Source organism: Arvicola amphibius, chromosome 1 (assembly GCF_903992535.2).
Source record: "Arvicola amphibius chromosome 1, mArvAmp1.2, whole genome shotgun sequence".
In the NCBI taxonomy this organism is placed as follows: Eukaryota; Metazoa; Chordata; class Mammalia; order Rodentia; family Cricetidae; genus Arvicola; species Arvicola amphibius.
Genome location: NC_052047.1, coordinates 180989827 through 181016896, shown reverse-complemented (window position 1 = coordinate 181016896; position 27070 = coordinate 180989827). Strand labels below are relative to the sequence as shown.

At 45.3% G+C, this 27070-nt stretch overlaps 1 protein-coding gene across 1 annotated transcript in view; it reads left to right on the top strand.

Moving 5' to 3' along the window:
• Positions 1–27070, top strand: part of Pik3ap1 (phosphoinositide-3-kinase adaptor protein 1) — a 118997-nt gene that overhangs the window by 56986 nt on the left and 34941 nt on the right. Inside the window, exons 4-9 of the mRNA XM_038321867.2 lie at positions 2380–2524; positions 3431–3573; positions 3692–3824; positions 6187–6383; positions 9248–9437; positions 26681–26776. Coding sequence (XP_038177795.1) covers positions 2380–2524; positions 3431–3573; positions 3692–3824; positions 6187–6383; positions 9248–9437; positions 26681–26776 — 904 coding nt within the window. The remainder of the gene's footprint in view (positions 1–2379; positions 2525–3430; positions 3574–3691; positions 3825–6186; positions 6384–9247; positions 9438–26680; positions 26777–27070) is intronic.

The following is a 27070-nucleotide window of genomic DNA, read 5'->3' as shown; positions in this document are numbered from 1 at the left end:
TTGGGAGGCAGAGGAAGATGTACCCCTAAATTCAAGGCCAGTCTGGCTTACACAGCAAGTTCAGGACAGCCAGGGCTACACGATGAGACACTGTCTCAAGAATAAAAATCCAATTATTTGAATCTATAGAGATTTTGTAAAAACAATTTTTTTCTGCTTAAATTTTTTGAAAATTTTCATAAATATATTTTGTTCATAGTCTTTCCCCTCCCCTAGCTCCTCCCAGATTCTTCCATCAGACTTCATATACTTTCTCTCAAAAAGAAAAGGAAAATAAGAGAAAAATATCCCATTAAAACCATCCAAACAAACAAGCACATAAAACTATGGAGTCAATTTTGTATTGACCAGCTACTGAGCGTGAGGCCTGTCCTGGAGTGTGGTTGATATACCCCCTTACATTTGTTTGGAGAAAACTGATTTTCCCTTTCCAAGCAGGTATCTGTCTGTAGGTAGAAGTTCTCACAGAAGCCATTTCCAAATTACCACACAGAGGCTTACATTACTTATAAATGCTCGGCTGATAGCTCAGGCTTATTACTAACTAGCTCTTATTTACGCTCTGCCATGTGGCAGGACCTTTATTAGCATGGCACATTCATCTCCTGCTCCCTCTGCATCTGGCTGGTGACCCCTGACTCTGCCTCTCTTTCTCCCATCATTCTCCATTTGGCTTTCCCACCTAACTTGATCCTGTTCAGCTATTGGTCAGTCAGCTTGTTTATTAAACCAATCATAGCAGCTTATACTCACACAGTGTAAAGGAATATTCCACGGCAGGTATCGTTGTAAATAGCTTTTTGCTGATGGTAGGACTTTGTGTTCACTTGTGTTTCTCCACATTGGGAGATCTGACTTGAACGTCTGCAGATCTTGTGCATGCTGCCATGGTCTCTGAGTTCATATGAGCATCAGCCCTGTATCTGGAAAACACTGTTTCCTTGGCTCTGTCCACTGCTGGTTCTTACGGTCTTTCTGCCTCCTCTTCTGCATAGTCCCCCAAAGCTTGAGGGGAGGGGCGTGATAAAGTCATCCCCTTTAGGGATGAGTGCTTCAATGCCTTGATCACTGCTTCAATGCCTTGCTCACTCTCTTCATGTTCAGATGCGGGTCTCTGTGTTAGTTATCATCTACTGCAAGAAGCTTCTGTAATGAAGGTTGAGCATATACTGATCTATAGGTATAGCAATACGTCATTAAGACCATTTAGTTGCTATGTTCATTGAGCAGAGTAATAATGAGTTTTCCTCTAGTACCAATGACCTATGTAGCTTTCAGTTCTTGACCTCATTAACATTGTCAGCCACAGATTCTATCTCATGGAGTGGGCCTTAAAACCCGCTCTGTTTTTTTTTTTAAGTGGTTGGTTACTCCCTTCACAAGTATGTCACTGTCTACTCCCTTCACAAGTATGTCACTGTCTACTCCCTTCACAAGTATGTCACTGTCTGTCTCACCAGTATGTCTTGCCACTGTTGTTGATTGCAGGGTCTGTAACTGGGTGATACTGGTTGACGATTGCTTTTCTCCTCCAGTAGCAAATAGAACTCCTTCCATCACTGTGAATGCTAGTCAGTGGGGGTGGGGCTTCTACCTGTGCAGCAGCCAGATAGCTCAGTGTTTGATGACTTACGTGCATGGTATCTTCACACTAGGGTCTTAGCGTCAGGTTGTGGAGGGTAACTAATAGCATTGGCAATAGCTGGTAACGATTTTAAGGGGGTGAATCTGTGGGATCACATCAGCCAAAAACTCAAAAAGATGTCACCCATTTCTGGTACGGGGCTTTTACTTGGTAGCAAATGATATCTAGTTGAGGCATTGTTTAAATGGGGTATGGTAACTCCATTTAAGTTGCTTTTTTTTTTTTTTAAAGATTTATTTATTTATTATGTATACAACGTTCTGCCTCCATGTATGCCCGCCAGCCAGATCTCATTACAGATGGTTGTGAGCCACCATGTGGTTGCTGGGAATTGAACTCAGGACCTTTGGAAGAGCAGGCGATGCTCTTAACCACTGAGCCATCTCTCCAGCCCTTAAGTTGCTTTTATAGATGTGTAAGTTTTAAAAGCATTTTAAAATGTTATAAATGAAATGAGCATTTATAAATCCTAAGTTTAAAAGAATTGTGTGTAATGAATAGACAGAGTTTCTGTCCAATTGCTGTAAAAGTTTATAAATGTCTAGCCTGTTTTTCGTAAGTTGCTTCACTAGGTTGGTAGCCTGTGGTTCTTGTCCAGCACTGGTCTGCCCAAACCTCCTGGCCAGAACCATCCACACTAGAGAGTGAGCTGGGTCCAGGAGCTGGGACCCCCTTGACCCAGCTCCCTAAGGGATAGAGCAGGGAGAGACACCAGAACCTGTCTCCCGCTCCAGGCAGAGACCACTGTATACGTCATTGTGAGATGCAAGCTGGATGAGAGGGTGTCGACAGAGGCAGAGTTTTCCCCTGAGGACTCGCCCTCCATCCGGGTGGAGGGCACGCTGGAGAATGAGTACACGGTTTCGGTGAAGGCTCCAGGTGAGTGGCCCCGCGCTGCAGGAGAGTGTGTGCTCTCTGCCTTCTGAAACACTGCTCTTCTCAAGCTCACCTGCTGAACCATCTCCAGCCCTAGGCATTGCTGGCTTTTCAAAACTCAGCATGTGCGTTGTTTTAATTTCATGTCCTGGATCGTCAGTGAGATTTGATAATTTTCCACATTCACGACTCATCACATTTCCTCTTCGGTGAATCGAATCTTTGTGGTTGGTGTATTTTTAATTCTTTTCTTCCCCCTCAGAACCTCTTCCGGTGGTATAGACTCCTACTCCAGGAAGAGCACGTAGTACAGACAGCCACAGAGCAAGTCAGCTGATTCCACTGGTGCATGGTGGCAGGAATAAAGAGTTATCCTCTAGGCGCCAGGATGCTAGCCCTTGGTGACAATGGACCTTCATACAAAGCACCTTAGACCCTAACTTTTTTTTGTTGCTGTTGTTCATCAAGGCCCGAGGAATTCAGTAAAACAGGCTGGAGAACTGGCTCGGTGGTTAAGATGTCAAACTCTTGCAGAGAAACCAAGTTCAGTTCCAAGTATCCCATTGAACCCTTCACAACTGCCAATACTTCAGTCTCCAGGAGGATCCCATGCCCTGGTCTACATAGGCATTTGCACCCATGCATGCATGCACACATGCGTGCACACGCAAGACTGATAATTATGCAAAACAGATGAAAACCCTTTAAAAATGTAACTGACAACCTGATAAGGATGCTTCTGTTTAAGATCCCACATGCTAGCCTGCTCATCCCCCCTTTACTTCCCTTGCAGCTCAGCTCAGACGCTTTCTTCCAGCCCCCGTGAGCTGCTTTCTCACTCACACGTCCCACGGCTGCCCACGAACCTGTTCTCCCTGGCATTTTATCAGTATCTTCTGTTCTGTTTAGACCTCTCCTCTGGCAATGTTTGTCTGAAGGTCTATTCTGGGGACTTGGTGGTATGTGAAACCACCATCAGCTATTATACTGACATGGAAGAAATTGGGAACTTACTGTCCAGTGCTGCAAACCCTGTGGAGTTCATGTGTCAGGTGAGGAGGCTGCTGGGAGGAAACCTGAGCCTTCTGGACACAGGGATTCTGTCTACAACCTTGATGGGCAGCGCCTAGCTGGAATCTGAAATCTGACCATCTTCGCTGTTTTATGCAGGCCTTTAAAATTGTGCCCTACAACACAGAGACTCTTGATAAACTGCTCACGGAGTCCCTGAAGAACAACATCCCTGCAAGTGGACTGCACCTCTTTGGGATCAACCAACTGGAAGAAGAAGATATGATGACAAGTAGGTCAACAGCCATCTCCGTCACTGATGGTGTGCCCTGCTACACGCCTGGGCAGTGTGACGTGGGAGGGGCAGTTAGCTTATTGCCTGCTGGAACCAAGGTATACAAAAAGACAGGGGATGAAGTCTAGCAGTGTGAATGAAGGTGCTGCGGGCATGGCCCGGCATACTCTCACACAGCAACTTTTCAATAATTAGCAACATAGCCTAAAATAATGATAGAAAATATGGTGAGTAAGAAGCCCGTGACATAATCATATTACCATCATCAAGTATGATGTGCTGTGCATAATTGTGTGTGTCGTACTTTTATATGACTGGCAGCCAGCCCAATGGGGTCACTCACACCAGCACTGTCACCAGCAAGTGAGAGCTGCAGCATGGATAGGGGATAGGAGCTTGTCGGCTTCGTTCTAACCTGGGAAGACTTCTGTGTCAGAAATGTCATGACACATCATATACTCCCTTCTAAAAATGTGCATGGTTCTCATTTACTTTCTGGGTGGCATTCAAACTCCTTTGCCTGATAACAAGCACAAAGGGTGGCTGCTTGCTTCTGTCCTTGCCTCTCTATGCAACCCTCTCTATGCAACCCTCTATGCAACCCCCTCTATGCAACCCTCTCTCTGCATCCCCCTTGCTGCATCCCTCTCTCTCCATCCCTCTCTCTGCATCCCTCTCTATGCAACCCTCTTTCTGCATCCCTCTCTCTCTGCATTCCTTTTTCTGCATCCCTCTCTCTGCAACCCCTTAGTGGTTCTCTATTCCCATGTGGGATAAATACACTTCTCGCATATGTGTCTTGCCATCCCACTCACAGAAACACCTTTTCTTTGTCTCTGACTTGGTTGCCATTCTCCTGGTGGCTTTCTCTTCATTCTCTCTGGAAGCATTTTCTCTGGAAGGAAGGCCTTCTCCAATCCCCCAAGGGTCTATACCACCCCCTGCTGCAGGCTCCTCTAGCATGTTGGGCCTTCTGACCTACAGCTTACCTGCAGTAGTGGTCTTTTCACTAGGCTGGCAGCTCAGCGAGGGGTCAGTCCTTAGGGGCAGGCTCTTTGTGGTCTTTAGGCAGACATCTGTAACTTGAGCGAGGAGCAGGCCCTGTGTACGTACACTGTGGTAGCAATAGGAGCCAGGACAGTCACACGGCATGCCTGGGGATGTTACCCGGAATGCTGCACAGGGTGTCTGTTCCTTCCCATCACAGTGGCACTTCACAGTGGTACACAAGTCTCCGGTTACCTTTGGACCGAGTTCCACTCGCCTGCAGTGTGGTAACAGTAGAAAGAGAATTACCTGCCAGGCCTTTTCCAGGGGCCATTCTCTTTCCTGCTGCCTCTCCTCAATTCTCCTACTATGGAATGTTCTTGTCTCATTGCTATAAATGAGTCTACTCTCTTCTTATGAGGCCCAGGAGAGAGTATCTCATAGCCTGACAACATGGGGACCTGGGGGCATTTTCAGACCTTCAGTGAACAGGAAACTGGATTTATCATTTTTAAAAGGACAGGAGAGGTGGCTCAGTGGTTAAATCACTGTCCACAATCACTGTCCACACGAGCAAGAGTACAGGAGTTTAAATCTTCAGAATCCCTTAAATGCCAAGTGGGCATGACGATCTCATTTGGTTTTTTGTTTTTGTTGGTTTTGTTGTTGTTGTTGTTTTGGTTTCACTGTCTCTGCTATGTGAGATGATTTCATTTGTAATCCCAGTCTGAGAAGGCCAAGACAGACCACCTGGAGCAAGCAGGCTAGCTGTGTTGGGTTTGAGTGAGAGACCCTGCCTCAAAGAATAAGGTGGAAGAGTGACAGTGGAAGATTCTTGACATCATCCTCGGCCTCTACATGTGCATTGTCCTTATAGAAGCTTCCATACTTGCAAATACACACACACACATATGCACCATACCTCACACACATATATGAAGAGAAAATAAATAAACACAAAAAGTGACAGGGTCTAGAAATCAACCTTTATGAAAAGCAAAAAATAAATTTTATCCCCTAAGTCCCCAGTATGAGCCTACCTGTTTTCTTGGCATATTTACAAAATTGATATTAAGAGACAAGTGGATAGACATCTTTGTATTTGAACTTTTTTTTCCTTTATTTTTATTTTGTGTGTATGGGTTGTTTTGCCTGCATGTATGTCTGTGCACCATGTGTGTGAAGTGCTCTCAGAGGCCAGAATAGGGTGCTGGATCGTCTGGGATTGGAGTTAGAGATAGTTATGAGCCACCATGTGGGTGCCAGGAATCAAGCCCGGGTCTTCTGGAAGAGCAGCCTCTGGGAGCAAAGGTGTCCTATGTCTTCTTCCCTCTTACCCTTCAGTTAAAGTCTCCCTGATGCCTTTCTGTAGATCAGAGGGATGAAGAGCTGCCCACCCTGTTGCATTTTGCTGCAAAGTACGGATTGAAGAACCTCACCGCCCTGTTGCTCACCTGTCCAGGGGCTCTCCAGGCATATAGTGTGGCCAACAGGCATGGCCACTATCCCAACACCATTGCCGAGAAACACGGCTTCAGGGACCTGCGCCAGTTCATCGACGAGTATGTGGTAAGGTCAGGGGGAGAAAGGCCCTGCGACAGGTCATGTACTGGTGGCTCCAGGCCCGCCTTTTCATCAGAGACACTGATGGGTCTTTGTCTCTAATGTGTCCTTGTGTGCCTCTCTGGCAGTGGGAAGTTTTTGTGGGCCTGAGTTCAAATTCCTGTATCTACTTGGTAGTTTGTCACAAATTCTCTCTCTTTCCTCTCTAATTTAGTCTTATTTTTGTGTATGAGTGTTTCTACTGTGTGTATATATACATACTGCATGCATGCCTGGTGTCCCCAGAAGAGCACATGAGATGCCCTGCAACTGGAGTTGTTTCTTGTTGTGGCTGCCATGTAGGTCCTGGGAATAGAACCCAGGTCCTCTGCAGGAGCTGCAAGTGCTCATAACCATTGAGTCATCTTTCCAGCTTCCTCCTTCCATTTCTTCATATGCGGAAGGAAAGATCCTAAGAGGTCTGTTCATAGAGTTGTTTTAGACTAAAAGGAACTAGCATATGCAAAACACTAAAGCCATTTCCAAAATATCGACGGGAACTTTCACGTAAAGAGTCTATTCAAAAGCCGGGCGGTGGTGGCGCACGCCTTTAATCCCAGCACTCGGGAGGCAGAGGCAGGCGGATCTCTGTGAGTTCGAGACCAGCCTGGTCTACAAGAGCTAGTTCCAGGACAGGCTCATAAGCTACAGAGAAACCCTGTCTCGAAAAACAAAAAACAACAACAACAACAACAACAAAAAGAGTCTATTCAAGGCTGATGCTGAGCCCTCTCCCCACCTGTCTCCAAGGATCCTTCGTGGATGTCCCTTAGCTGCCTTGCCCACCTTTGGGCCCAGATAAACTGTGTTAGAATTGATTCTTTCCTTGGTGAAGGCCATAATAAGGCTATACCCTGAGGAAACATCCAAGTGGCCAACTTTGAGACCTCATCTCCTGCTAGCATTCAGTTTCTCTCTGAGCCTCTGCTTGGATCCGAACTTAAGGCAATTGGATATACCAAGCTTTCTTGGCAGCTCATTCTTGGTTGCTGACTCCTGAGTCCTGCTCTGAGTTCAATCCTGTGCCATGCTTGGGTGTTATTTTGTTCAGGATTGCATCCATTGTCTTGGAGGAAACAGTTCTTCACTCCACTACCTTCGGGTGTTCCTCCTTCTTTTCCAACTTACAAGGGGCACCTGAGACTATCTCATCTGGCTGTGACCACCAACATAAGCAGCCAGACTAATGTGGTCTTGCTTGCTCCCTCCAAACAGAAATCAGTCTGACACCACTTCAGAAACTTAACTCTACTCTGTGATAGAAAATTCAAAAGGCAGTGGTGCCAAGGAACACAGAAGGGCTTCTGGGGTTTGGGGGGATTTGTAAGGTGTTTCAAGCAATCAGAATAGTTTAAGCCCTTGTTTGGGTCCTCATTGGCATAAATGGGCATAAAGACACTCATAACTTTCTTTAAGACTTTACTTCAGAATCTCAAATGTGCTGAACACAGCATGCCATTTTTGTGCCCATCGTTTTCGGCAAGGCCACTCTGTGTTCAGAATAGTAACCAAGTTACCGGGATCATTTCATCAGCAAATACCCTGTCTCATGTAACTTTCGCCCTACTCCCTTCATCTTATAAATGAGGATGGAGAAAGCCAAGGTGAACGTGCCTCGAGCGTCACACTGGAAAAGGTAGAGGTAAGATTTGAACCCAGTTCAGTGCTGTAGTCGGGGCTTCTTATCTTGCTCTGACTCACATTTCTCGTGTCATCTTGGCTCCTAGCGAAGTCACCTTCCACCAATGCATCTTTCGCCTCGACACCAAAGGCTGTCCCTTCATGATGCTCATGGAGTGTCAGGTTTTATTTGTTTATTTGCTTGTTTGTTTATTTATTTGCCAAATGCTACCCCTAGAGTCCCCACCACTAAGAACCTGTTTCTTAGTTCATTTGGTTCTCACCAGGAAAATAACACACTATCAACCAAAAGTGACCTCTGTCAGTTGGTGCTGATGAGGAGGGTTTCTGTGGTTTGAGGCTGAGGTAAGGATTGTGACACACTACCATGTCTGGCCAGGAAAAGTTGTTCAGAGGTTGCAGGGAAGTCAGCCTCAAACCCTCTGGAGGCAGAGGGACGGGGAAGCCTTTCTGATGTCAGCGCCCTTTATGTGAGGGCAGCTGTCTTTGGGGACATCTCGAATGTTGAAACTGGGGGAGGAAACCCTAGAAGTTGTCAGACACTTGGATAAATCTTCCCGAAGGACAGGGATGGGGACATCCCCAGGGACCCCTGGCTGCACAAGTCTGGGAACATCTCAGCTTAGCCCTACCAAACCACTGCACATCTGTGTGGCTCTGTGTGTCATTTCTTTCCTCCTGAGCCCTCACTGGGATATGGCAAAAGGATCAAAGTGGAGATTGTAATACCTTACAGGTGTTACAAGGTGTAATATCTTATACCTTGCAGGGAAGACCAGATTTTCTGAGCTTTGTTTTTTCATCTGTGAATGAGGGAGAGTGGTGTGCCTTCCAAGGGACAGCAGGTACAGAAGTGTGCCCACTGTTGAGCCTGATTCTTACTGGGTACTCACAAGGGAGTAATGTTTACGTATGTATGTCCTCCTGAACCAGGATGTAAGTTCTTAACTCTGTGATTAGTGTCAGAGGAAGATATAGAGATTAGAACAAGAAGGGTTAGGCAAAGAAGAGAAGAGGGCCTGCTGCCTGGCTCTACAGAGCTCCCTGTCAGGTGGGAAATGCCAATACCCAGAAGCCATTGTAACCCTGATCCGTGATTACTCCCTTCGTCCACCTCAAGCCCACTTGGGGCCCGAGTCTTCCCGGCTAGCCGGGAACATCGTGTGCACCGAGCCCATCTTCCCTTGCAGGAGACAGTGGACATGCTGAAGAGTCACATTAAAGAGGAGCTGATGCACGGCGAGGAGGCTGACGACGTGTACGAGTCCATGGCCCACCTGTCCACAGACCTGCTCATGAAATGTTCCCTCAACCCTGGCTGCGACGAGGAGCTGTATGAGTCCATGGCTGCCTTTGCCCCAGCAGCCACAGAAGACCTCTGTAAGTAGCTCAGCCTACTTCTGCTTCTCATCCTGTTGCTCAGAAATGGCTCCCTTCGCGCTAGTCCGAAGGGGGAAAGCCCCTGATTACCTCTGCAACCACCACCGTAAAGATCCTGTGTCGCAACAGCATCAGGCCCACAGTCATGTTTCATGACCAGCAGAGCCCTTCGCCCAGCTTCTCCTACCGCTTGCCTGGAAGTCACTGGTCTTGACAGCATGGTCTTCCGATCAAGACGTTCTCGGCCCCATCAGTCTGGACTGGCCCTTTTTATAACAGGCATTTCGCAACGCCCCTCCCCACTGTCCTATCTGACATTCAATTCATGTATAACATGACCTACTCACACATGAAGCTTTCTGGCCTTGTTACACTGTCCTAATGAGCTGTAGAAGAGGAATGAGTAGAAAAGACACGCTTAGGCAGGCCTGCATGTAAAGACATGAAATAGCCCTCCCTGTGCAGGCAGCCACACTCTTCAGAGCAGCCTTTAGGGGACGGTGTGCCACCCTTCAGAGCTGCTGATCTAAATGAGATTGGATTTCAGCGCTGAGGCTGGTAGGGAGGTGGTGGGCACAGCTGCACCGCCACCCTGAGACTTCCTGAGGCCTTACTGTCATGTGCTATGGAGCGCTAAGCACTCTGAGATGCTGCCCAGGACTTTGTGCTCTTTCCCTTCGGGTCTACTCAATAGATTCAAGAAAGACAAGTTAAATATCCACCAACACATCGGCTTCATGGTTGGCAGGATTTCTGGGAGGGCTAAGCTGAGTACTGCTACCCTTCCCGGACCTGCAGGGGAGAAAGCCTGGCTTTCCCACGCATGAGCTTATAGAAAAGGCACCATGAGGAGTCCTTAGAGTAGGAGGCCCAGGGTGACTGGGAGCCAGAGGTGGTGTGAAGTCCCCTCCTAGCACCTTTGGGGAGAAGTACACCTGCAGACTCTTCACAAATGAGTCGAGGCCATGGCAGCTTGTAAAGTCTCTTGGGGTCTGGAGGTTCTGGATGTCACAGACCCAAGGAGGCTACCAGGAGGGAGGCAGGGTGTAAGATGTGACTGCTATTTGGGTGGGGAATGAATTGATCAGAGTTTTAATTTGCCAGATCATATAATCTCTGAGGTTTTGGACTGTGGCCATGATTAGGTTTGTTTTTCTCTGTGGTTGTCCGGTTTAACCCAAGAATGATCTCTTCCCTGCTGGTTCACAAGATGCAGCAACTCAGGCCTGGGAAGAATCATTTCTTCCCAGTGACTGCCCGGGTAAGAGAGCAGTTCGGTCCCGGAAGAAACAGAGTAGAGGGCAAGCAGATCCATCCCAGATGCTTGGGCAGCACTAGCGTGGTGATAGCCATGGATTCTCCCTCCCTATGTGTAGACCAGCAGTTTATCTCTGTTGTCTTACCCACTCATCCTCCGCCGTGATGGACAGAATTGTTTCTACTGTATAGGGAGGAAGCCAAAGGCTCTGAGACAACATTTTTAAGTCCATCAGGGAAAACCGGTTCAGGAATCTGAGTCTTCTGGTTCCTAGAGCAAAGTCTGTCTGCCCACCACACTGGCAAAGGGACCTCCTCGTCTGTCCTTCTGGGGTTGCATTTACTGTCTTTGGGGTGGACTTTCCTCAGGAACTGCTTCTGTATGTCTAAATGCGGGGTTTATCAGTGCTTACCTTCGCTGTCATTTGTAATGGTAAATTTTAAATGCTGAAAATATTTGGGGAATTCATTCACTACTTAGGCATTTCACTGGTTCTCAGGACAGTACCACAGAGTACAAGGCTTTAGGCCAGTTACCGTGGAGAGCCCATGAGTGTGGTTGGGACAAATCTGCCCCTTTAATTGCTTAGGTTTGGGAAAAGGTGTAATGAGCAGCTCTTTACCAAAGGGAATCCCAAATAACCACGGGGCAGCTCCCAGTGTTTAATCAAGGGGAGGTGGGAGGAAGTGCCAGGGGTCTGACCTGGAGATTGTGGCTCTGTTCCACTCCCTCATTTCCCGGACACATGCACACACACGCGCGTGCACGCACACATACACACACCACACACACACACACACACACACACACACACACCACACACATACACACACACAAACACACACACTTAGTCTTCAGTTTAGATATGCTGCCACCAGGTGGTAACTTCACGTCTCTGTTTATGGGCCTTCAGTTTTTCTTCTTTTTAACTGTAGTCTTAAACCATCAACTTAACTTGCACCCTTTTCTGTGTAAGAACTCCCTTTGTTAAGGATAAACGAGATGCATCACAGAATAAAATCAAGGCACCCCCATGTTATGTGTTTTCACTACCCCCTAATTCTCTTGCTTGGTTCTTGTGCCTCCATCCTTGCCTTTGAGGCTGAATTGTGGTTCTCATGGTGCTTTGATGGAAGTCAGTCTTTCTTATTTTCAGCTTCACCCAGTCTCTGATCTGGAGACCTGGTGAGCTAGTGCCTGGAGGACCTCATCCAGTCTGTTTCCAGGGAAACCCACTGGCTTATAGCTTTGCTTACTTACATATTGCAGAGGCTCATCTTTTCCACAAGAGAATGGAGTAAAGTACATTACGCTGCTAGGAACTACAGACTCACAGGAGGTGATGAAATGCTAGAGAACCCCCTGTTGCCTTAGAATAACTTTTTTTTTTAACTCCTGACCTTTCTGGGACCTGCCCTAGTCGAGGTTTGCATATGGCACTGCACCCCTGGTTTGGCCCCAACTATCTTGCTGGAACAGCTCCCTAGTAACTGGGGTCTTGTGGCAAATTATCTCCAGTCTGTGGTTTCTTTTACATGAGTACTTTGATTTTACCATCCCTTCTAAGAGTCAGGTTCCTTCTGAGCTGGGGGCACAGCTGGGCACTGAGAAGGACCCTGCCCCGAGGCCTGTAGGTCTTGCTCTAAGCAAAACTGCCAGGTTATTGGTGGGCTTTGGAGACATGCCTCACACTCCATCAGCACTGTCTCCTCTCAGGACTCTCCTGCAGCTGCAGAAGCTCTGTCTTTCCCTTGCTGACCTGTTTGAGACGATTCTGGTGAGTGGACCCTGGAACTACTGCAGGGGCATTAGTTCTGGGTACAAGGTCAGATGTGTGCTATCTAGGGGTCAGGTCAGGACTCTCTGCTCTTCTTGATCTCCTACTGCTTGGGGGAAAGCATCGGGTCAAACGTTTTAAGGTTAATAAGATGAAATTCTCTCCCACCGGCAGTCAGCTTCGCTCCCCTTCAGACCCACACAGTTTACAGACTATGTTTCCCCTGGGGCGCTGCACACCGATCACCACGAGCCCTCATTGATTATGTCTCTCTGGCTATGAGGCCCTGGCTTTGGTAGGAAGGATGACTTACAGCTTTGTGTCATCCCCAGCACCCAGCCCAGCGCTGGGCATTTGATGTGTTCAGCCAGTAGAGAGCCTAGAATATAAGACGTGGTCCTGGACTTTGTGGCAGTTCAAATGTAGATTAGATGTCTGCATCCTAATGCCATGCCCTTGTTTTTGTCTTTTGTTTTGATGTAGTGAGATATCGATTAGGTTGCTGCTGAGTGTGAGACCTCCAGGGGGTCATAACTCCCTGGCAGCTTCAGGCTGCCTTGTATTTCATGTCGACATACATTATACTAGTTCTTCTGCCTAAACTGCATACCTTTTTCTCTGCTTGAGCAATGCCTAGACTCCTTCACAAATTCACAAAGGCCAAACTCCGCTACATCACGTACTTATTTCTTGTTTACTCATACGTTTTTCACCTACTCACCCATTCAACAAATCCTTATCAAATCTGTCCGGTGTGTAAGTGACCTGGTGCCAGGTGACAAACAGCCAGTGAGTGAACTGTCATGATCCCTGCCTTCCAGAGTCTATATTCCACAGACCCCACCACAAGCACATTCCGTGGATCTGCTCCCATATGACAGGGCTGCTTCGATCTATTGTAGAATAATCTTTTTGTATACTGTGGAAGATGTGTCTTTGCCAAGGTGCCTTCTTATTGGTTTAATGAAAAGATAACTAGCCATTAGCTAGGTAGGAAGTATAGGCAGGACAGCCAGACATAGAGGATGCTGGGGAGAAGGGCAGAGTCAGGAGACATCATGAGACACAGAGGAAGCAGGATGGGAGGTATGTACATGAGGTAAATGAGCCTTGGGGCAGCACATAGATGAATAGAAATGGGTTCATTTAAGTCATAAGAGCTAGCTAAAAACAAGCCTGAGCTATCAGCTGAGCGTTTGTAATGAGTATCAAGTCTCTGTGTGGTTGTTTGGAGAGCAGCTGGCAGGACAGAGCTGATAGGTAATCCAGATGGAAACTCCACCTATATTGTTCACCCTGCACAAAGCCACGGACAGGACTAGTCAAACCACTCCATCCTAGCTCGGTCCAGATGGGACCAGCTTGATTTCAGGTTATCTTCAGGTCTCATCATATGCTTCTTGCTCCGAGACTCCGTGTTTGGTCCCCAAAGATGCTTACTGGGGTAGAAGTGGGATCTTGTTGGCCCATAGGGTTGGAGAGCCTTTCTAGAATAGTCTTTTGGTAGCTGGTGTTTTCTTGGCTTTATGTTGCATTTGCATTAGCGTCTAATCTGGATGGGATGAGTGTCCCCTGCAGCTAAGTGATCTAGACTAAAATTCTGTTCTAAGGGGAGCATCACACAGATTTCTTTGGGAATTTGTGGCTGCTGTTGATTCGTCCCCCCAATTAAGTGACTGCTGGGATGTTTTGCCATCTTACATGCAAGCTTACATTCTAGAAATATGTCCTTGAAGCTTGGCTCCATAGTATATGTTATGAGCCTACAGCTGTGCTTCCAGAAGGACACTGTGACCCAGTGTCCTGTGAGCCTACAGCCCCTTTTCCAGAAGGGACTGCAACCCAGTGCTGCTTTCTTTTGTTTTTCTTCTGCTGAGATGAAAGAACTTTGCACTTTTCCTTTAGCAAACGTTTCAGTTTATTTTTAACAGGCAGGTGGTGAAGGTTAAGTGCTCGGAGTCTGAATTACAAGTCTTGAACATCCAGGAATGCAGGCTTGTTTTGTTCTTCTGCTTTACAAAATCCCCTTTGTCTGCAAACAGAGTCCCTTTGCCCAAAGAATTTTCCGTGTTTTGGTCACTTCAGTCTGCAACCCCCACCCCCCTTCCGCTTCTGGATACAAAGTTTTCAGATTTAAACCTGGTGTCTTACCACTTGTGATTGCCAAACATCTAGGTACCTTTAACCATTACAAACATAGTACCTGTCGCCTGCCTGACCTTATTGCTAATATCGGCACAGCGAATCATGTCTTATAAACAATGTACACTAGTGTTGGCTGGTCACTGTGGGTTCCTTCCTTCCCCTCTGTCCATGAGCCACCCAACCATAAGGGCAAAGGGGGCAGAAGGGGCAAGTGAGGCTTGTGCAGCCTGTGTGTGGCAGAAATAGCCTTCTGAGAGATTGCTTTATTGTTACAGCTCAGCTTTATTCCAGAGGGAGGAGAGAGATAAAGGCTGGGGACCATGGCTGGGCATCACCTAATTTACATAAACAGCATGCTGATCCTATCATAAGACTCCATATATGGCAGCAGGGTCCTGCTGGGAAGCTCCTAGTATGATGTCTGGTTACCATATGGGCAACAGGGTGAAAGCAATTTCAGCAATGGTGGTGATCTGTTGCCAGAACTGAATAAGGCAGGGGGCCAGGGTCAAAATACAATGTAGCATAATCAGAGGAGCGAAAGGGTAGGAGCCAGGAAGACAAGGGGTTAATGAGCCTGTTAAGTGCTCAAAGCAGGTCTTTGTGAAGTTTTTGGAGGGTATTGACATTTGTTTTGACAACATTTGATTCCTTTACATAGAAGCAGCATTCTTTCCCTAATACCAAGCAAGTCCCCCCATGTTCTGCAGTTATTAGGTCCAGTGCTCTTCTGTTTTGGAGCATGACCCCAGCAAGAGAGTTTATCTGTTGCTGGAGGGATTCAAGGCTGCCAGTCGTGGATGTCATGGCCGACTGAGCTTGTCTCTAAGTTCTCAGACCAGACGATGCGTCCGGACAACAATGGCAGTTGTTGCAGCCCTGGCAGATTGGAGAGAGATGGCAAGTCCTGTTCCTACCAGTAAAGGGAGGAATATCTCCTGTCTTTGTCCGGTTCCTAGCGACAGTGCCGTCTCCTCCTCTTCATATAGACAGACCTGTGGAATAATTATAACAGGGGTACAAAATCCCGGCTGTGGGGTGTCTGTGCAGGGGGTTATCTTTCCCTTACACCTAAGGTAAAGGGAAGTGGTGTGCAGCTTAAGCCAGTAACAGTTTGACTGACAGCGCATCAGTGATCTGTTGGGGTGGGCTTAGGAGAGAGGCAAAGGGTTAGGGCAGACATTTGGTCAAAGAGAGGAATGTCATGAAGGTCTGGGCAGGTGTCACCTCCCCTGAGGTATCACTCAGGTATTTGTAGGTACTACAGCGAGCAAGGGTGGGTGCTAGAGGTGCCAGAGAAGCAGTGAGAGGCATCTGGATGTGTGGTGGATGGGAGGAAATCAGCCACGTATGGAATGCATCAGCTCCAGGACACTCTTGAGAACACTGCTGACTTATTTGTTCCTCCCATTTGTTTGTCCTGTAGAAAAATGTTATGGTGTGTTAAAATAGGCTTAGATGCAGGTAAGAGCTTTGAGAAATGTGAATGTCAGCAACAGGTATCTAGAAAAGGGAGGCCACCTTGATAGTATTTGCCCACTGTCACCCTGTACGACGGTGGTCATGCCCAGGTCCAAACTGTGTATTACACAAATGCGGGGATAGCAATACCCTCACTGTCGTTATTAGTTAGAAGAATGGATTTTTTGGGGTTTTTTTGAGACAGGGTTTTGCTGTAGCTTTGGAGCCTGTCCTGGAACTAGCTCTTGTAGATCAGGCTGGCCTTGAACTCACAGGGATTCACCTGCCTCTGCCTCCCAAGTGCTGGGATTAAAGGCATGCGCCACCACTGCCTGGCCTTTTATTTAATTTATTTTTTATTTTTTTATTTTCCTTTTTGTTGATCAAAATAACCCCAAGTAAACCCCTCTGATAGATGGTTTGCTGACCTTCACATCTCTCAAAGCTCATACCTGCATCTTAAAATTTAAATGCCATATTCTATACATGTTTGAAGTGTTTGACGATCACCTGTCTATCTAAAATATATCTCTGCATATACTTGAAAACATACCTAATATGGCTCTAAGTTTGGTTGTTATAGATGGCTAACTATTAACCTGTATTTCTTTATTTTTCTAAATAGTTTTCAAGAGCTAGAACTTTACATTTTTAAATGAGCTGCATAGGTACAATACCTTAAACAAGAATATAAACATATATACAGAATAACAAAAATAACCTTAAATTTCTATCAATATACAAAAATCCATACCAATGTAAAATATGTGAGACTACTGGTTGTTCAAAAGTAGACTCAACAATCCACTCTTTCATTCCATCATTTCTGTATTATATCCCCTTTTCCCTTCAGAAAGAGATTACTGAATCTAATCTCCTTTGTTTAGCTTTCTCCCTGACCATGACTAGTAACAATTTGTAACCAACCCCCTAAATGATGACAATCATTCATAACCCACTAAATGATCAAAAACCACCCTTCCAACCTCTGGGGAATGTAGGCATTGGGTCTTTGTCATCTGGGGCCAGTGAAGGCTTGTAAGGGAAAAGAGGATAAAGGGAGGAGGAATATTGTGGCTTGGGGAGTAATTTCTGCCTTATTAGGCTGATTGCCTTTTCTACGGTGGCTAAATCATTCACAGGGCAATCTTCAGAGTTCTCCTCCTCAGAGTCTTCCCCCTTTTCCTGTTATCCCTTTCTTTCCAGCGAGGTATCCTCATTTGGACCTTCCCCATTGTCTCCCTGTCCTTTTCTTTTAAAGGGACATCCTTGGATTTGGGGTTTTCTTTGTAGACATTGCCTGCTTGTGGCTATCACAGGGAGGAAGGAGAGGGACAACCTTTCTGCATTTCTTTTTCATGAGCCAGGTAGGCGACCTGGTCCAAACATCAGGGCCCAGGGTGTGAATGGAAGCACCTCTTTCCAGAATTCTAAGCCTTCCTTTTGGGGGATTTTAAGTCCTCTTGACGTTGTTAAGGCTCTAAGAGAACGGCTTTGGAGATCCTCCTGGGACAATGTTGACTTTTCCATTACAGGAAAAGAGAAATCGTGCTGCAGCGACGTCCGGTGCTCCCGGGGTTATTTTCCCACTGGGGGATTGAAATGCCCTAGCAAACACAAGCCTGTCTGCAGGTTTAAGAGACTTAGCAACTGTTTTAGACCTCTTTAACTGGTTGCTGCACTACCAGGATTTTCATATTGCCCACAATTGGTCAGGCTGTCATGGTCTGGAAAGAGGGTAGAAAGACCTTCGGTCAATGCCAGAGAGTTGCCCTGGCCAAGAGGCTTCAGTTGTCTCTGAACCCTCTCTCTGGACCCTTGCTAAGTCGCCAACTGAAAGAAAAGGAGAGAAAGGAGGGTGCTGGTACTCTAGGGGTACTCACAGCCTCTGCTGGGTCCAGAAGCCACGCTGGGCACCAGCTGTGGGTCCTTTCCTTCCCCATGGTCTGTTGGCCACCAGGACATGAGGGCAAAATGGGCAGAAGCGGCAAGAGGGGTCTTGACTATCCTGTGGTACGACGAAAATAGCCTTCCGGGATTTTGCTTCAGTGTTACAGCCTTATTCCAGAGTGAAGGGAGATGTAAAGTTTGGACATGACCTAATTTGCATTAAACAGCATGTGCCTATCATAAAGCTCTTGTATGCAGCAGCAGGGTCCTATAGCGAAGCTCCTAGCACAAGTCTGGTTACCATGGGCAGCAGGCGAAAGCTTCTGCAGAGTTTGTGCAGGGGGAATTGGGGTTATAGGCAGAATTAAGCTTGCTAGCCCACTGCCCTTGAAGTAAGAACCTGGCTTCTCTCTGTGACTTTATTATAACAACACTTAGAGGCCTGAAAGTCCAGTTCCCAAGCCACTACCCAGGGTAACTCAGAGAAGACTTCTCAGGGGGTGAAGACTAAAAGATTTCTGTAATAACTTTAAAATGATCTGAAGGTTATTTTCTATATTACTCTGCATTCTAATTCCCTTGCTCTAATTCTCTTTAGTTCCAATTCTCTGTTTCAATTCTCTTTTGCTTCTTTTTTCACATAGCTTAAATATACATTTTACAGGAGGCTGGAACAAGAAAATAATAATAATAAAAAAAGGCCCTGCTGATCAAAGCACATTCTTTGGGTAAGCGATAAGGAGCAGAGCCATTTACTATGGCCACATATTGGCGGGGATATGGTGCTTGGCATGTTCCCAAGCAGTGGCATTGAAAATTTACCAACCCTAAAACTTATTCTCTTATCCTGTTTGTAACCCCAGAACACACAAAAAAGAAGGGAACCTTGTAACTTTGTAAAGCCAGACCATCCTTTTCAGCCCTGGCTAACTGGACGTAAGACTAATTTTCTTTTTTTCTTTTTTTTTTTTTTTGGTTTTTCGAGACAGGGTTTCTCTGCAGCTTTAGAGCCTGTCCTGGAGCTAGCTCTTGTAGACCAGGCTGGTCTCGAACTCACAGAGATCCGCCTACCTCTGCCTCCCAAGTGCTGGGATTAAAGTCGTGCGCCATCACCGCCTGGCTTACTAATTTTCTTTTGACTTGGTAGTTGATTGTTATTTGAGACCTAAACAATAAACAGTTAGTTAGCTGAATCTTTAGTTTTATATCATAAACTAAGATTAGAAGTTTGTGTAGAGTATTAATTGCTAAGGAATTTAGTAGGGAGTGGCCGCTGGCCTGTGTTACCAGCCAAGTTTAGAGAAACTGGCATAGTAATTTATGAAGCTTTGTGTTAATAACCTTGGTTAGACATCTGTGACTTTTTCCTTGTGCATATCTCTAAAGTTTTTGACTTATGATCCATTTACAGAAACAGTCAGTCTAGTTTGAACTTGCTCTGAGGTAAAAATGAGCTAGTTTTGTGTAGTTTTTCTTAGACTGGAGAGAAATTGTTTTCTTGTGTTAGTCTGAGTCAAAGGAACAGAGCAGGCTTTTAAGTGTCTTACAGTCCCCATGGGACAATAGATCCTAGTTTTATTTTCTATATATCAAAATTATATAGATTAATGAGAAGTCATCTTCCTTATCATCCACAGATATATGTGCCCTTAAGATTGTGATGCAATCATGAGATTAAATATATTCATCATATGAGATGAGATTATACACTACAATGCAGGTACTGGGGAGACCCCATAGCTGCTTTTGCATGTATGAAATTACAGACAGAAGCAACAGTTCCCAGAGTCTGTGGTCCTGCAGGCCTTTCCTGAATGTGATTCTTCTCCATCAGAGTATCTTTCCTCTGCTAGGTTGACGTGTGAACACTAGTTGTCGCCTGCTGTATACTCCCACAGCCTCCGACACTACAGATGTCCTTAAGAGTAAAAGAAGGAACCAGAGGACAGACAAGATGGATGACATGTTGAGAAGGGCTTGGTTCAGCCAAGTTTTCTGCCTGGTATTGCTGGTTTTGAAGATAGAGGGAGGGGGCCTATGCCAAGGCATGTAGATAACCCCTAAGCCCTGGGGAAGGAAAGGCAATTAATCCTACTCCAGAGCTTTCATAAGGGATTGCGACCCACATAAAACTTTGGTTTTGGTCAGCAGGGTCCACTTTGGCTTCTGAACCCCAGAACTGTAGGACGATGCATCAATGCCATGCTAGTAGAAGTTTGCTCAGCAGCCTCAGAGTAACTATGATAACACTGTGAGTCTGGTGTCTTGCACCGTTTCTCTGCATTCATAAACATCGTCTTTATCACCTCACACAGCCATCCTATGATGTCGGCCCTGTGGTTTGTCCCCACTTTGCAGGTGGGACACTGGAGACTGCAGATTACAAGTGACCTGCCCTAGTACATGGAGCCTAGTAAGAGTCAGGGGCAGGGTTTGAACATACGTCTTCAGGATACCAGAGACCATTCCACGATGCCAGCCTGTCTTGGTGCCTAGCAACCAGTCTGCTGAGCTCTGTTGCTTGCTGGCTTTCAGCTGCTACCCTTCTCCAGCCTAGCTTTGTCTGCTCAGTACAGAGACTATTTGCCTGGCTCCTGCCCTTGGCAGGGCCTTCCTGCCTTCTCCTGACTCTAAGCTTCCTTCATCGCATTCCTAATCCCTTGCTCCATCTCGTTGTCTGGTCACTCTTCCTCGTATCCCGTATCCCCTGCCTTCAGCCTTTGTACCTAAGGATGCCCATACCTGTGGTCCTGGATGCACAGGATGGGGCAACCATGGACTGTGGAGTGCCACCTAGTGGGCATTACTCCGCCCACTAATACTATGAAACGGGTTCTGGAGAACACAAGTGGTCGTGGGCTTTTGGCAAAGGAAGCACGACATTTGGGTGTTTTGGGGGTCTTAATAAAAAAAATGCCTGGCAAGCCAAGTCAGATTTCCACATATAATTTTATTGTAAGGTATGGCATTTGTTGTATTTAGATCTTACTCATGATCCAAGTATCCTTAACTATGAGGATACTGTGTGTCTCAACAAGGACATTTAGAACATGTTTTGAGATGTTTGACATTATGGGTGAAAATTCAAATACTGTGATAAACGCATTCTCAAACTCATTTTGCAGGTAGAAGACATGAATTAAAACAAACTTACTCTTTAAAAAAAAAGACAAAAATAGGAATAGGAAGTACTCAATGGTACAGTGCTTGACTGGCATGGAGGCCCTAGGTTCAATTCCAAGCATCTCAGAAAAAAAGGAGGAAAGGATAAACAGATAAAATTATTTCAAATTGAGGAATTTCTGTATAGCAAAGAAAATCAAGAGTAAAGAGAAAACCTAAAGAATGGGAATGAAATTCTGATAAAAGATTAGGGTCTGGGGGGCGGGAGAAACATTTGTGCTCCTACGGGGGACATGAATTTGGTTCTTAACACTCACAGGTGGCTCACAGCCTTCTGTGGTTCCAGCTCTGGGGGAACTCAATCACCTCTTCTGGTATCTGCACACATGTGCACCCCCTAAGACACACATGCACATAAATAAAAATAAAATCTTTGAAAAGAATAGGTCTAGGCTGGGCGGTGGTGGCACACGCCTTTAATCCCAGCACTTGGGAGGCAGAGGTAGGCGGATCTCTGTGAGTTCGAGACCAGCCTGGTCTACAAGAGCTATTTCCTGGACAGGCTCTAGAAACTACTGTCTCGAAAAACAAAAAAAAAAAAAAATAGGTCTAGGTGTGGTGTCCGATACGTCTAATCTAGGCATTTGGGAGGAAGAGGCAGATGGATCTCTGTGAGTTCAGGGTCAGCCCAGTTGTCTACATAGTTCTGGGACAGCCAGGGGTACATGGAGAGACCCTATATCAAAATAAAAAAAATAGTGTTCAAAACGTATGATGAATTCAAATAACTCAGCAGAATAAAAACCCAAACTAGTAAGAAATTTATCTATATAGACTTTCCTTTTAAAAAATATGCAAATTTCTGGCAAATGTATGAAAATACTCACCATGACTCACCAGGGAAATGCAAATTAAAACCACAATGAGGTACTATTTCAGTCCAGCTAGAGTGGCTGTGATTGGCAAAAAAAAAAAAAAAGAAAGAAAGAAAAAAAAAAGAAAAAAGAAAAAAAGGCATCGACAAAATATTTTAGCAAGGATTCTGAGAAGCAGAATCGTAGATTCGTTAGGACAGTCATTCTGGAAAGGAGTGTGGAAGGCAAAGCTAAACGTGATCCGGCCACCCTACTTCTGGGTTGACATCTCCCGTGGAAGCGAAGCCAGTCTGTCAAGGAGATGCCCCATTTGTATTGCAATTCTTTTGACAATGATCACGGTCTAGAGTCGACTGAGATGCCCATTGTTGCATGAGTGGATAAGGAAGTCATGTTTACCTATAAAATAGAATCTTGTCACTTGTGTCTACATGACTGGGAATGAAGGACGTTATACTAAATGAAATAAACAGCAATAAAAAGATAATGGGCACCAAAAATGCAGTTTCAGGGGACACAAATTCTGCTTTTCTGTCCAGTAAGGTGCCTACAGTTTATGAAACTCTATTACATATTAAAAAAAACTAAAAGAAGTTCAGAGATTCTCAAGACAAAGAAATGATAATTGTTTGAAGAGATGGAATTTCTAATTAACCTGGCTTTCACTGTAATGTGTACTGTGTATATATCAGATTAGCACTGTGTGAGCTGAGGGTCGTGTAATTCCAGCACTTGGGAGAGGAAGCAGGAGGACCAGAAATTCAAAGATATACTCTGCTATATAGTAGGTTCAAGGCCAGCCCACGCTACATGAAACCCTAAAACAAGAACAACTAAATAGGAGGCAAGGTGGCTCAGCTGTTAGTAATTCTTGTTGTTCTCCCAGGGGTCCTGAGTTCTGTTCTCAGTACCCATGTCAAGCAGCTCACAATCACCTGTAACTCCAGTTCCAGGAGATCTGATGCCCTCTTCTGGCCTCTCTGGTACCCACCATACATGGCACACACACACACACACACACACACACACACACACACGCACGCACGCACGCACGCACGCACGCACGCATGCACGCACGCACGTACACACACACAGAGTAGTCGTAGCAATAGTAGTAATAGTAGTAGTAATAATAGTAATATGATAATAATTAAAAATAAATCTTAAAATTAAGCCTTAATAAATAGAAATAGACTGGAGAGATGGCTCTGCTGTTAAAGGCTAAGGCTTACAACTAATATAATAAAAACAAGTCTTAAAAAACCAAATTATTACATATACACCATAAAGATATATAAAGCATGGTGTCAATTAATTTTTTTCTTAAGTTCAATCCTTAATGCCATGAGAATCATTTTTGTGGTTCTGAGCACCAGACCCGCAGTTTTACACATGCTAGGCAGCAGGCTCTTTGCTAGAGAGCTACGTCCCAAGCCCTGAGAAATTCTTAACATGTAAATTGAGCCTTCTGTTTTGAATTGTTCTTTGCTTAGGGCTGTAGCCTGGATATAGGATTTAATAACGAAAATAGTAGTCAGCATTCATACATGCTGGGCACTGTGCCAGGCTCTTGGCAGGCTTCTCGGGTGACACTCGCCACAAACCTTTGAGAGCTGTGCTGTTACCATCATTTTACAAACAAGAAAAGAGAAGCCGAATAGATTGAAATGAGTGGATCCGGGATAATGATGGCCGAAGTTAATAAAAACACTTTTCATTTCCTTTTCTGCATGAGAATTTGACCTTTGTTTGACTTCCTAGCTTTGTTACCCTGGTAACCCGATAAGAGCCAAATGTCAACTGTGTTTCTAGGCAACATTACCTAGGATGAGAATGACCCCTGATTGGTCGCATATCTGGATGTGGGAGGAGCTGTACCTAACTGCCAATACCAGTGAGGGACCGGTGTTCTGAGTATCTGGGGGTGATAACTCTGGCATGTCTTTTGTGGGGACTCTGGAAGCTGCACTTCTGGAGTATAGGGGTATAGGGTAGCTCTCCAGGGTGGCTCCTACCCTTGCCTGCTGTAGTTATCACATCCTAAGGCCGTGATTGCTGAGTTAAGACATGTTTCTTGCCACTGTGATGCTGACCTGGGCCTAGCAAGATTATCGTGTGGGTGCAAATGCTCTACTAGACCAAAGGTTCTCAACCTTCCTAACGCTGTGACCCTTTAATACAGTTAGTTCCTCACGTTGTGGTGACCCCCCCAACCATAAAATTATTTTGTTTCTGCTTTATAACTGTGATTTTGCTATTGTTCTGAATTATAATGTAAATATCTGATATGCAGGATATCCAATATGCAGCCCCCCAAAGGGGTCAGGACCCACAGGATGAGAACCACCATAAAAGACTTGTTGGCACCAGGCTGGTAGGTGTGATGTCATACAAGCAAAAACAAGGGAAGGAGTAGAGGAAATAAGACAGGGATGTGTATTGTGATCTGATACCCAACCTTGTATGTAACTGCCGGCTCAATTCTGTCAGGGAGGCCAAGAAGGCCGACCTTTGGCAAAGCCTGCTTTTCCTGCTTCTGAAGTCAGACTCTTCAGGATCAGTGAAAACATGACTATAAAGGAAAGCAAACTGGATTCTCATGGGTCGTTCGTTTAGTCCTACCTCCGTCATTCTACCCACATGAGCCTGTCCTCCAAAGGTACTTATCTCCATGGCAGAGAGGACAGAAAGTGGCCTCCTGGTGCGTCATGAGTTCTTGCTTTTCTGCTGGTTACTCCTCTGCTCGTTCATTCCTCTCCTCAGAAAGAATTTTATTTTGGAGTTGGTGTTCTAGCTTATTGGTGAGCACTCCCTCAGCTTAGCAGTGAGCACTCAGCTTAGCAGTGAGCACCCAGTTTAGCAGTGAGTATTCAGCTCAGCTGTGAGCACTCAACTTAGCAGTAAGCACTCAGCTTAGTGGTGAGGCACTCAGCTTAGCAGTGAGCACCCAGTTAAGTGGTGAGCACTCAGCTTAGCGGTGAGCACTCAGCTATGATGTGCAAAGCACAGATTGTTCCTCCATCCCTTCCAGTTTGGGATGGTACTCAGGTTTTCTTAATCTCAGTACTCTTGAAGAGGACCTGTTGATTACTTGTAAACTCTCAATTTGGACGTGCCACTGTCTTTTCTGATGAGACTGGGGTTATGAAATAGTTATTATTTGAGTGATAATATGTTAACATAAACAGTGTCAACATTCATTTATTTTTTGAATAGGTGAAAGAAGGTCTTAAAGTGAGATAATTTCTCCTTGATTATCTCCATATCCTCAGGTCCCAGGAAACCACTGAGTCTTAACTGCTTATATCTCCTTACAACAGGGTGTGTGTGTGTGTGTGTTTATACAAAATTTATACATATTTATGCAAACATAAAAATAAAATTTTATGTTGCCTCCTTAAAGATAGCATATAAATTATCTAAAATGTCATTCTGGAGATTTAGATTCTTTTTTGTTTGTTTGTTTGTTTTGGGACGGGGTCTTTCTATGTAGCTCTGGTTGTCCTGAAACTTATTACATAGACCAGGCTAACCTGAACTCACAGAGCTCTGCTGGGATTTTTAGAGTTCTGATTTTTTTCTTTGGTATATCAGAATCTTCAATAATATGTATGAGGTTTAAAAAAATTAAGTGTGGTGATCCTGGATGCAATTCTCTGTTAGGTCTTCAGAGCCTGGCCATCTTCATGCCTTCATGAGAGATAGACACTGTCAGGAATTCCACCACATGCCCAGCACTTCTGTGTTAGCTGCACATTTCCTAGTTTATATGAAGTTTGCAACACTGTGTTGTAAGCCTTCAGAGTCTGTGTAGCTGTCATACTGTACTGCATGTATGCTTTGTCATGCTGTATTATATGTAAACAGAGACTGCACTTTCATTTCCCAGCTGCCCAGACCCAAATAATCACACAGAAACTATATTAATTACTACACTGTCTGGCCAATGGCTCAGGCGTATTCCTAACCAGCTCTTCTCTCTTAAATCAACCCATTTCTATTCATCTGTATATCGCCACAAGACTGTAACTTACCAGTAAGGTTCTAATGTCTTCCTCCTTTGGCAGCTACATGGCATCTCCCTGGCTCTACCTTCTTTCTCACTGTCTTCAGTTTAGTTTTCCCACCTACCTATATTCTGCCCTGCCATAGGCCAAAGCAGCTTCATTATTAACCAATGGTAATAAAACATTCACAGCATACAGAAGGGAATCCCTCATCAATTATATGTACTGTAATCACCCACATCTAACATCATCACCTGCTATGTTTTTGAGCTATAACTTTGTTGGTAGAAGTGGCTTTAAGACATTCTTTGTTTTAACTGCTACATAATCTTCTGTCATTTGAGCAAACCATGATCTGTCTGTTCTCCATTGTTTCGGTACCCATTTTTGTTTTTACTGTAATAAGCAATACTGCAACGTGTATTTTTTGAAATTAAACCCAGTCTTTCAGACACAGATGAGTGTGTCTGTCTTTGGAGGCCTGTTATCAAAGAAAAGGCTTGGGTGTTGTGCTTATCACGTTCCCTAATGTTCAGCATGTGCTAGGAAGGATGGATGGATGGGAGGAAGGGAGGGACTAAGAGAAGGAGGGAGAAGTGGGGAAGGGGAGAAGGGTAAGCCTTGGATAACCTTCCAAATCCATCCGAGTCTCCTCGCCTGTGTGGAAGAACAAACAGCACACCAACTCTGTCTCATTTTCCTTCCAGATGTTGAAATGCTTCAGGCCAGTGCAGGTAACCCAGGCTCTAGAGAAAGCTTCTCTCGGCCCACCAAGGACTCAATGATCCGCAAGTTCCTAGAAGGTAAGTTGTAGCTGTGAGCAGGAAAGCAGAAAGCTGAAAGGAAACAAGCAGAAAGTGTTGCCTGATTCCATATGAAGCTTCAGTCTCAAGGGTTGGCACAAACGTGGCATATGATGGCTAACGGCTCTCTGCCTCCCTCCACACCTACCCCGATCTTCCCCATCATCCTGTTAGAGACAGGCCAGCGGTTCATGACTGGAGTCTTTCATTACACTAAACTACTTACTTCCAAGAAGACTTCATTTAAACTACATGCCTGTTTTTTTTTGACAAAAAAAAAAAAAACAATTAATC